This window comes from Punica granatum, chromosome 5 (genome assembly GCF_007655135.1).
Source record: "Punica granatum isolate Tunisia-2019 chromosome 5, ASM765513v2, whole genome shotgun sequence".
Classification (NCBI taxonomy): domain Eukaryota; kingdom Viridiplantae; phylum Streptophyta; class Magnoliopsida; order Myrtales; family Lythraceae; genus Punica; species Punica granatum.
Window position 1 is genome coordinate 24,274,930 of NC_045131.1, and position 12,507 is coordinate 24,287,436.

A 12,507-nucleotide genomic window follows, 5' to 3' on the forward strand; every position below is an offset into this window, starting at 1 on the left:
TAACATTAATTTAAAAGACAGTGATTAGTTAAAAATATGAAATTATACAAAAGTATTTCATACACAGTGATGATATAGTCCTATTTACATGTACTATCTTCAATATGCTATCCAACATAAAGTTGGGGAGAGTTTTCCAATTTTTTGAATTTAAAGTGCAGAGTAAACCAGTCCGAGCAAGTGTCCCAAAAAATTCAGCCAACTTCGATGATGCCTTTCAAAAGCCCACATACCAACAACCGGTGTCAGAATTTTAACTCGACATTTCAGAAAGGTCGGGAAAGGAACCCTGTGCCGACGTCAGCCAGCAAGGTTGGCTAATGTGGGCATACGACGGCGTAAAAGACGTCGCCTAAACTGTTGTGTGAGCCATTGTCTGAAATGTCTGGACAGAGGAAGCAATAGTCGACCTATACCAGGTAAGCCCACTTTTTGGTAAACGTTGGGATATGTCAATCAAACGTCGGGATAGTCTCGACCAAAGGTGACGTATTGTTAAAAGTCTGCTCAAACAGATCTAGCACGAAGTTGGCAGAAGACCCGATCAACCAAACTCTCACGACGTTTATGGAAATGTCGGCACAAGAACTTTGGCTTAGACCAAATTCCTTGTATTGAGTCCTTGTATCTTGGTCTACTAATATGCCGATAATAGTTTTGATTTACGTATATTAGGAAGTGTTGGATGACGGTTATTGATTCTTTTTCTTCGCTAAGTCGGCGGTTATTGATTCCATTGTTGCAGTTTGCGAAACCTTTGATGATGTGAACGTTATCAAACCATTTTACAAGGATTGACACGGTTTCCTCTATGATTCAGTATATTCTTATTCGTTTAAAAATAAATTGTCCAGCCACAAGTAATTTCTAGGTGAGCAATCATTAATTAAGATGAAGCAATTAGCAAGTGATTATGAGTTCGTTTGGGAGTGCGGGGGAATGTTCCATAATTATTTTTCTTATAATCTTAAGCAGATTTGATGTTTGGTGAGAGTTTTTGAAACTATGATTTGAGTCGAAATTGTAGTTGCAAACATGATTTTCTTAATCAGGTTAATTGGTGCTTATAAAATTGCTTCTACTTATTCTGTTTCAAGTATTAACAATTGTATTTTTTACTTTCAACAGTTTTCAATTGTTACATCCCAAACACTTTTGCTATTTTTAAAATCAACACTTATTTTTCAGTAATTATACTTCAGCACGTATACTTCAGCAACAACATTCCCAACCAAGCCTATGAATAACGCCCCTTAAAATAAACCACTAATTGTTCCAAATTGAACCAAAAACCACATGGAAAAAAAATCAATTCATCTCAAGAGGTGAGATTTCAGAGTGTGGTGGGACCAGGGATTGATTAAATTGGGAATTAGAGTGTTAACTAGTCATTAATCTCTTTGATTAATTCAGAAAGGTAGAGACTGGAGAGACATTGCTTCAGTGAGCCAACTGAGCTTTACTATATATATGGTTTTATCACACATTGCTTGGATTTAAAGCATTTTGTCTAAGGAAAACCCCAACTAAACCAACCACTCAAGTCAACTAGAAGCAGTGTCGGTAAATCAAGTCAAGACCTTAATTACTAGACTAGCAAGGACTGAATACCCAAGATTTTGGCTTAGTAGGGAATTATATGCGACAGAAAAATGAAAGCATACAAAATTCGGCCGATGTGAATTGAACTATGTATCTTTAACACCTCAAAAAATATCTCCTCATTCTTATCAATCCTCCTTTCTTTTTATACACTTCTTCTCTCAACTAATTAAGTGCTTAATTTTTTCCACCTTAATCACTTAGTAGGTGAGGACTTACTTAATCAGTCAGTAGTTTTTAATTGATTCGCTTAGCTGGGCACTTTTCTTTGCTTATTACGCTAGTGCCTCGTCTTTACTTAGTCAATCCACCAATCAGCCACATCGATAGAGAGAGAGAGGGGGGGGTGTGGTGTTTGCATCATCAGAGTAGAATTTTTAGCGATGTCATTAAATAACCGTCTCCATAACCTTGTCTACTATATTTAAGGTGACGGATGGTCGCTACATCTCCAGTAATCCGTAGCTGTAGGTCTTTTTGTTATAGTGTGGCCTTGGCATGCCAAGCCATATGCGAGACCTAGCCAGTAATATTAAGGTCTGGTTACGCCTCCCATTTCTCGACATTTTAAGCGGATTCCTTCCATCCGAGTACACAGAGAATATTTCTCTCACAATGTCAACATACTCATGAATCCAGTATCAACATCTCAAAGAATCAAACGCAAAATAAATTATTAGAGTATTCACTTGATAAAATTAGAGTAGGCAGAAGGAAGGAATAATGTGAATTTTGGTTGCGACCCCAGGATTCATTATTGTTAAAATTACTTCTCGAGTGAGGGGTATATGTATATAGTAGTGAATTTCATAAATACCAAAAAAAGAAGGAAAAAAATCACATAATGATACTAAACAACATTTACAACGAGAAATTACACATTAAAATAACAGGTGATTGAGCATTAAGATATCCTATACATCTTGTTTGAATGGGCAAGGCAATTTTCATGAATAATTTAAGGTTTTAAGAACACGGTTTTTTCAACAGAATATTGTCAAAAAAATTTTTTTGAAGAAGCGTGTTTTCTAATGAAATTGTGACATAAAATTTTTTTTGTCGGACATTTCCTTGCACAAATAGTTCAAATGGAAATACCTGACCGGATTGTGATTAGAATTCCATCGATAATCCATGTGAACTGCTTTTACATAATATCTTCTTTTGGACAGATTTATAATAGTTTCCGGTAAAAAAACAAGAATTGAATAAAATAATAATAAATAATATTAATAACTATTTTTTGCTATAATTATATTTTCTATTAATTAGATAAATAAATAATACTATATATATGTTGACACCAACACATGCATATAACAAAAATAAAATTAATAGTACTTCTACATATAATATATTAATGATATATGTATGAATAATAAGACTTAAAAATATTCTTAAAATAATGAATAATAATAATAAAATCAATAATATATTAAAGTAAATATCAATAAATAATAAAAACAAAATAACCAAAGTATGCAAATAAAAAAAAATAGAACTAAGTATCTATCAATATTTTTTTTTCTGAAATAATATTTCACTTTAGTAAGCTACATTAGAATAAAAATTAAAAAAAAACTATAGGTAATATTCTTTTCCACGCAAGAAAAAGAATTAAAATCATGTATAAATTAAGAAAAAAATAATTAATAGAAATATTAATTTCACAAATAGCCTTGCAATATAACCCGACCACCCTTAAGTAAAGGACAAACCCAAAACCCAAAGGAAATAGGCTTCTCCTCATCTAAGAGTTCGTTCTCAACTCCAATGGCGAAGAGAGGCTTCTCATCCATGAGTTCGAGCCTAAAAAGCAAAGGTTGGGTTTTGTGAGGAACGCAAAAGTTCGAAACTGAACAAAGTGCAATGTGACGGGAAAAATTTTGAATAGGCCGAAAGTGTCAGATTCATAAGAATGGTGAAATTTTACGAGGGTCAAGAGCATATCTGCAAGAAAAGTTAGAAAAATACCACGAAGGATGTCATAGATTTGAACAAGATATGAATTAATGATTAATAAACAGTTGAGGAAGGAAAAATTGAAAAACCAGCTTGGAAAAATATAACGGATGTACCTGAACAAAATGCCTATCTCGGCTGAGACGAAGAAAGATAGAATTTGCGAGGCAATAAATGTTGAGAATGAGCAATAAAAATATATTTTGGTGGAAATACTTTTTTTTTTGGGTTATAAAAGAGGTCTGTGGGCCTAATATAATAAATAAAATCCTAATAGCTAATAAAATGCACGAGTAGTCTCACTGAATATCGAACATGAAACTTCCTAGTTATTAGGCGAGGGTGTGCGCCACTAAACTATACGGTAGAAATATTTTTTTGGAATATATGAATTAATGAACGGTAAAAAGAAAATATGTTTTGAAATATAAATAAGGCATGTAACAGCATTAAAGGCCTAACTCAATTTACGTAAAGAACGATAGATTTTGCGAAGGAATGAATATTAAAAATGACCGATGAAGATCCACATTGGTAGAAATAATTTGTCTAATATGTGATGCAATACGACAAAAAATTAAAATATTGTAAAAAAAATGGGATAAGATGATGTATGATAGAGTACGTGAGATAACGAATGTCGAAAATGAGCACCGGATAGAGAGATTTGTAAGTATATGACCAACAATCATATAAATATATGGAACCAAAAGTGCATGTGCCATTGGACTTTCGATATTAGGTCGCACACACCAAAGAGTACAATGCAAGTTATTAGTTACAATGGAAATATTGCATCTTACACACATAGCTTCTATTCTTATAGAATTCTTAGCCCTTAATTTCACAATAATCACCAATAGTGGAACTAGCAAAAAATAATAATTTAAAAAACAGATGTTGAAGAGAGGAAATGGTAAAAACAAACTGTCCTAATGTCTAAGATGGACTGGCATATTCAAGAGGATTGACTGATTCAGTCGTATCTCAGCAATCTCTCTCTCTCTCTCTCTATAGAAACATTATGATCACACATGAATCTTTGTTTTTTTCGTTCTTTTATTTTCTCATCATATTTTTACCGAATAAAAAGGGGAGATGTCCTATTATAAGAAAGTTGCAAGAAAGACAATTCAGTGAGAGAGAAATTCTTAGATCAGCAAAAGTTTGACTAAAAATAGAGAGAGATCATCACTTAATAGCTAAAACCAGTAAACTCTTGCTAATTAATTAATTAATTTAAGCTTGTAAAACTGTAATTAAACAGAATTAATTATATTTGTGAGGAAAAGCAGCTTGAACCAACCGACAGACAAGGAGAAGCATGAGTTTCTTTTCTTGACTTGGAATTGAAGGGATATCATCTCAATAGAATAGGTGTACACTGGCAGTTAGCTTCACACATACAAACAAATATTATATCAAACGCATAAATTCTCTTAGAGCACTTCTTGATGAATAATTAATTCACGATGACAATAATCATCCAATGAGTTTCCATTTGTCATGACAATCCCCGTATAGTAAGTACGATAAATGAGTTCACTTATTGATCGACATAATGATATATAAAACTTATAATACTTATTCATGTAGAACTATTCGGAAATCGCGCGCGTCATCACGTATTATGAATGGAAGAAATGCATTGTTCTCGTCCGGAGGTGATTACATTGTCAATGGTTAGACTGGAAGATCCTTCTGTCCATTTAACGTCGAGCCCAATGCATGAAGTATAATAATAATTAATTAACGCTCCAATTTTACTCCACCAAATACACGCACTAGCGATGACTAACTAGCTACATCCCCATGGCTTGGATGTTCGTACAATTAGTAACCTTTTTGACATAAATATGAAAGAACGAGTCCATGACTCCACTCCCCACTGAATAGGTTGGAGTCCATTCGTACGGACAAACGCAAAACACTCTCCCATGCATGGCCTCCGTTTGACTGACGGCGGCGCCACCAGCACCAGCACCATCACCACCACCACCACCACCACTATTATTATATCATCAGCATCGATCATCCTCAATTCCTCCTTCCGCCATGCACGGGTCTTAGAAAAAGTCTCCCCGTCTCTCTCTTATCTCTATCCCTCTCTCTCTTGCAACTTCTCTCCGGCCACTTGTCTCCCCAACTAAAAACTAGGACTATCACCACTCTTAACCATACAACCTTTCAACTACTTTCACTACAAAGAACGAACTCCAGCTCATTTTATCTAATTTCTCACCAAGTTTTCCCTTCCTTTTCCTTTCCCCCCATCTCTCTCTTCCTTCGGTTTTTCGGGTTTTCTCTTTCTTCTTCCTCCTCCTCTTGTTCTTTTGATATATAGATAGCTTTATTTATACATAGATATATAAGATCGATCATGGCCTTGATCATGGACCAGCAGCAATCAAACTTCAAGCACTTCTGCAAGATCTGCAAGAAGGGTTTCATGTGCGGGCGTGCCCTCGGGGGCCACATGAGGGCGCACGGGATCGGGGACGAGGGGGGCCACCTCGATGATGAGGACCCCGCCAGCGACTGGGAGGATAAGCACGGCGAACCCATTCCTCCGGGGAACAAGCGCATGTACGCACTGCGCACCAACCCTAACCGCCTCAAGAGCTGCCGGGTGTGCGAGAATTGCGGCAAGGAGTTCTCCTCGTGGAAGTCCTTCCTTGAGCACGGGAAATGCACCTCCGAGGATGTGGAGTCTCTCGTGTCCTCCCATGATTCGGAGGACGAGGATGGCATGGGACGCAGAGGATGCGGGTGGTCCAAGCGGAAACGGTCTCTGAGGATCAAGATCGATAGCGGGAACTCGAACTGCCCCTCGAGCGAGGAAGAAGACCTTGCGAATTGCCTGATGATGCTCTCGAATGCGAAGGTCGACGCCTCAATGGCAGAGCCTGAGGAGTCTTGTGCTTCGGCGAGCAAGGATGAGGAAAGGAGGAAACCAATTAATTTCGTGTCTCCTTTCACGTACAGGGTGCCGAGTAACAATAATCTGGACAAGGCCAAAGGTGTAGCTGCTAGAGGCTTGTTCGAGTGCAAAGCATGCAAGAAAGTGTTCAATTCTCACCAAGCATTAGGCGGTCATAGGGCTAGCCACAAGAAGGTAAAAGGGTGTTTCGCGGCGAGGCTCGACACCGTGGACGACTACATTCCTGATGATGACGTCATCACGCACGAGGAGTTCTTCCCGACAAAGTCGACATCTAGCCTACCCTTCGATCATGGACCAAACTCCCTTGTTCCCTCGACTTCGAAGAGAAAATCAAAGGTCCACGAGTGCTCCATTTGCCACCGGGTTTTCTCGTCGGGCCAGGCGCTGGGTGGGCACAAAAGGTGCCACTGGATCACCTCCAATTCGCCCGACACGAGCTCCCTCGCAAAGTTGCAGCAGTTCCATGATCATCTAGAGCAGATACAACAGAGACCAAAGTTCATAGAGGCGGACCGGCTAGCCCTCAAGCTCGACCTGAACCTACCAGCACCTTCGGATGAGCTCGCTGGAGCTCGGCGAGGTGCAGTGGCCACTGGCTTCGAGCGCTCCACGGAGATCTACTTACAGTCATGGTTAGGGCTCGACAGGAAGGAAAGGGAAGTTATGCAGAGTCACCACCACCACCCCCACCCCGAAGTAAACAACAACGAGAAAGAGTGTGGAAGCAACAAAAATGATGACACAGTCCACAACAACAACAACAACAATAATAATAATAATAATGAGAATACAGAGAGTAACGTAGATGATGAAGGTGACAGTAAGGCGAAGTTAGCAAAGTTAAGTGAATTGAAGGACATGAACATAAGTGGAGGTGGTTCTTCTTCTTCGTGGTTGCAGGTGGGGATCGGTTCGACGACAACAACTGATCATCATCGTCAACAACACGAACGCTCATCAAAGTGAGGATTGATCTTCTGACGGCATGTGTTTGTTTCAATTTATATATACAATTCTTTTCTTTTCTTTTTGTGTAATTAAACACCATAAATTGATCAAGCATATAAATTTTTTTGATCTCCAAAAGAGATGATCATATATACTCACAGGATTCAAATTTTTACTGATTTCCAGTAAAAAAGGATTCATGATTACTATAAGATTGGCATTCTCCACTCTGCGACTGTCACCTCTATCCTTCCGAGTTTTTTGAAAAGAAAAATTATTTATCAAAATATCCTCCGCACAGTAAAACGTAAAAGCTAAGTCTAGCTGAAATGATATCATGTGTGCGTGCGTGCGTGTGTGTGTGTTTTTTTCTTTTCTTTTCTTTCTCTCTTTTCTTATTACAAAGGGATGCTCCATGGCTAGTGAAGTCCCATTGCTGAAAGTCAAGCTTGAACCTCTGGGTTCCACAAGAGGAGGTGTTCAACTACGCTACATCCTCTCTTTTTCAAACAAGCGTGCATTTACGATCGTGGATGGATTTAGGACTGGGGAGAGCATGGCAGACGCTGTCCCAGAATTTAGAAGGTTCTTTAGATGCATGTTTAATTATATGAGCCCTCACAAATTTGTAAAGCTCGTCCAGCTCTACCAATGTTTGAAAACTCAACCATCCCAGAAATCAGAGATTTCAAATTTTAATTTTTTTCCGTTGTGTATTTCAAATTTTAATTTGAAATGTGTAAAATTTGAAATGTGATAGTTTTTCAATTAGTATTCAAGTTTTTTCTAATTAATAAGAGAAATAATTGATATTATAGGGTTTCTAAAAACTCTACCCCAGCTGAAAAGCATTCTCTCTATATATATTTTATGTCGTAAAGAATAAAAAATAAAGGGGCATGTAAATTTCACTAATGAAGATTGAGAATATATATATATTCTTCTTTGGTTACAAAGGAGGCTTATGAACCTAGTGCAAAGAAATAAAAATCTTAAATATTTACTAAAGAGACACGGGAAGTCCCACTTGAGTATCAAACCATGGACCTCAGGGTCACTAGGCGATAACGTGCTCCACTGCGCTATACCCCTTTTGTCAATTCCATATATTTTAATAGATATTCGAGCTGAGTTGGCTCATTTAGTGGTAAAATTCTCCCCATCGTAAATTTTATCCATCTACAAGACTCAAGTACGAGATCTTATTAAGAAAAGAAAAGTATCAAACCAGTTGAATCGAACGTTAGTTCTATATCATCTTTTTAGGATATCATCCGTGCAGATGTATATTTCAGATTATCTTTTCCTTCCATTATAGGTTCTTCGCAATTGTATGGGAAGTTATACATACGGCATTAGAATAAAGGAGGTGTCCCGGTGAATATACAAGGAGATGAATCCCCGCTTGGACGTAAACTTGACTATGGCTGTAAGGTACTTTCTTTAAGATAATAAATGAATGAATCATGTCGAAGCTAACTAACAAGATTAACATTTTAGAGTAGAGAGTTGTGACATTTCAAATTTTCACACTTTTAATCGATTCTAAAACCCTTACACAAGGAAAAAAAAAGTTAGAAAAAAAGGAAAAAATCTTATATGTAACGATTATAACACGTGATAATGTCATAAGCCATTAAGATTTCTTCTATTCCTCTTGATTTTTAGAAATATCACAAAATACTATTAAAAAAATAGATTTTTCTATCTGTCTGGTAACATAATAACACATGGTATACTCGTTACGCACAATAATTTCTCAAAGGGAGAGAAGGTTACTTAGAGCTACATTCATTCAATTTTGTGAATAATTTTAAACTGGCCACTCACTCGTGCATTGTGCGAGATCGTTAACTAACTCAGTCATCAAAAATGCTAATTAATTTATGATTGTAGAGTTTCTGGCGTGGTTTACTTTTAGAAAATTGATTTCCACTTTTCTTCTCTATTTTTCTTCTCCTTTTCTAAATTACTTCTCCATGAAAAAATGTGAAAAAATGTATACTAATGCTAAATTAGAAAATTTTCTGCTATGAGAATAGTTGGACTAATTCCCATAGAAAGATGATATGAAATAAATTTATAAATTAAAAAAAATTCAATAGAAAAAAAAACTATTAATTATAATTTAGAAAAGGAAATAATAGACAAATGGAAAACTAGAGAACTAAAAAAGAGTTTCTCTAATCTACATACAATTTGAAGTAATGGAGAAGAAAATTTTCTTAGAAAATATATATTTCCCAATTTTCCATTTTTTTAGAAAATTTTCCTGTAAAATTGAAAAATTCTCCAAAAGTTAACAGGCCCTATGTCTTTGATAATCTTCAAATTGCAATTATAAGTAGAAAATGTCCCTTTAACCATTGAGTTATATCTAGTAAAATATTTCATTTGCAAAGTAGAATATTGATATATTTTTTACCATATTTATATTTCGTAATTTCTAAATTCGTTTGCAACAATTTTTTTTAGGTTACAAAATTCCTTTGCAACAATTTGTCTTTTTCTGTAATTTATTAAAGAAAACATTATTAGGTAATAAAATTCATGGTTGATTAATATGAAGTTCAAGCAAATGAAAAGTCCAAGAATGCAGAGATTTGCATTTTTTGAATACATGGCGAGTTTTGTCAATTGGTTCGATTCTTATGTCGGCCGTGAGTTTTTAATACCTTATGTTTCCAGTGTAAGAATTCACGAGTCTGATACCATTTAATTCCAATGTCTCGTATAGGTTACCTCATCTAGGACCGCCTTCATGGCTGGTAATATCTCATCTTGTGTTCTTCCTTAAGTGTCTAAATACATACTGTATACAATGAACTAAAGCTGGTAAACATAAGGTAGTTCACAGTCATAGCTTATGTCTCTCTAGTGTCTAAATTCTTAGATACCACAATGTACTGATGCCGATTATCTAGTGATGATTTTGGAGCTCTAATGTCCATCCGGCAACTCTAATGGACCCTACAAATTCTAATCCTTAAGTGCGGTGCTCCAAACCTACTGAACCCAGGTTGTAAGTATCGACGGTTAGGGCAGTTTTTTGGGTATAACCAGGATGAGTAATGGTGTAAGGATACTGTCAGCACCTAATTTCGGTCCATCAGCTCCGAGGGGGGCAAAATTGTGATTTCCCAATTTATCACCTTTTCTTTAAAAACAAAATTAGAAATTAAATTAATTTAAATTAAATTATATTATATATGTATTTAAAAAAAAAAAAAAGAAAGGAAAGACTCAGGCAGGGCCGGGCAGGCCGGGCAGCGTTGACCGGCTGCCCAGGACCGCCGGCATTTAATTTGAAAAAAAAAAAAAGATTCGGGCAGTTCGGGCAGGCCGAGCAGGGGCCGGGCAGCGCTCGCCGGCTGCCCGCAATCCTCGCCGGCCCAGAACGCCCAAATCGCGGGTATCCGCGATTTTCCCCGAAAATCGACCGAAATCTCAACGGAAAGCGGATGGAATTGCAATTAAATGGACAGAAATACAATTCGGCTATGGAGGAACAGGACCCAGCAAACAAAATCGAAAAATTGGCTCTCGATTTGGCAAATTTTGAAACCGGAGAACTCGGGGCTTTCGCCGGAAAACCGCAATCTTTCCCCCCGATTCCGACTGATTAAGCGCCGGTGAGGTCCCGATCGACCACGGCGAGGCACCGGCAGTGCCCAGAGCTATCTCCAGCGTCCATTCCGGCCGTCGTCGTGGTGTCTAGGGGGCGAGAACCGCCGGCCCCAACCCCGTCGCCGCCGCCGCCCCCGATCCCGACCGTCATTCAGCTAACGGGCCTCGGCCCAGTTCCCTTTTTTGCAGGCCCAGCCCAAGCCCAGCTAGGCCCAACTTCCCCAATCCGGCCCAGCGCTCTTCCGGGCGGTTTTCTCCTTCGGGCGGTCCGGTCCGATCCGATCCGGCCCGATCCATCCGGCGATTTTTTTTTATTTTTACAGAGAAGCCCCTCAACTTTCTGGACTAGGTAAATTCTCGACTTAGTGGCATGATTAAGACTCTTTTCCTGAATGTTATTGCTTGCTTGTTGAATATAATGTGAAATGAGTGTTCTTGGGTCGCGTGGGTGATCGGATTTGTCCCGAACTCGATTTTACGAACTTTCTATTTTGTCACATTTCAGTCCAGAGGACGTATTTTATTTTTTTTTAAGATCTGCCCCGAATTTCAAAATTATTTTCAATCAAGTCCAGGTCATTTTACTATTTTCCAATCAGTCCTTGGATTTTTCCGAATTTTTTTTATAATCCCAAAGAACTTTTCAAATTGTTTCAGTTTAGTCCCGGGACCCTTTTTCATCCTTTTCAGATCTGCCCCGAATTTCAAAAATCCTTTTCAATCAAGTCCCAATCATTTTACTATTTTCCAATCAGTCCTGGAATTCCCAGAATTTTTCAAGAGTCCCTAGGAACTTTTCAAGTTGTTTCAGTTTAGTCCTGGGGCCATTTTTTTTGTTTTCAGATCAGTCCCGATTTTCAATTTCATTTCAAATAAGTCCTAGGACATTTTCAGTAATTCTTTTACACAGTCCCCATTTTTTAGAATTTTCAGATCAGCCCCCAATTTTTTTAGAATTTTCAAATCAGTCCCTGCTCTTTTAAAACCGTTCAATTCAGTCCCCTGGACATTTTCTAAAATATCCGGCCCTTTTCTACTTAGTTCACCCACCGACAATGTATGTGCCCCATTTAAATATTTCACTTTTGTAATTATGTGACCATGTCGGAAATTGGGGTTTATCGGGCGGTCAACTCATGGCCATCTCGACGGCTCGAAATCCGTAAACTAAAGCATTCGGCAAGTTTTTTAATTAACCTAAAATTCTACACACGGGATAATCGGGACGTTAAATTTGGCTAAATTAAATCACTTGATTTCTTTAATTGGGTTGCACGAATTGATTAATAATTTGTAATCTTATCGACAGTTCAAGAACTGTTAGTCATGCCCTTTTCAAAATTCACAATTTCAAAAGTACTGAGATACGTACAACGTAATCTTGATTTTCATGCACACACATATTTACCGATTCAAGGGCATGA

The 12,507-nt window shown here is 37.5% G+C and overlaps 1 protein-coding gene across 1 annotated transcript; it reads left to right on the plus strand.

The window, feature by feature from the left end:
- Positions 1-5,162: 5,162 nt before the first annotated feature.
- Positions 5,163-7,633, plus strand: LOC116207230 (zinc finger protein ZAT4-like). The gene has a single exon (XM_031540127.1). The coding sequence runs from the start codon at positions 5,945-5,947 to the stop codon at positions 7,472-7,474; it is 1,530 nt and encodes a 509-aa protein (XP_031395987.1). The 5' UTR covers positions 5,163-5,944; the 3' UTR covers positions 7,475-7,633.
- The last annotated feature ends 4,874 nt before the right edge of the window (positions 7,634-12,507 follow it).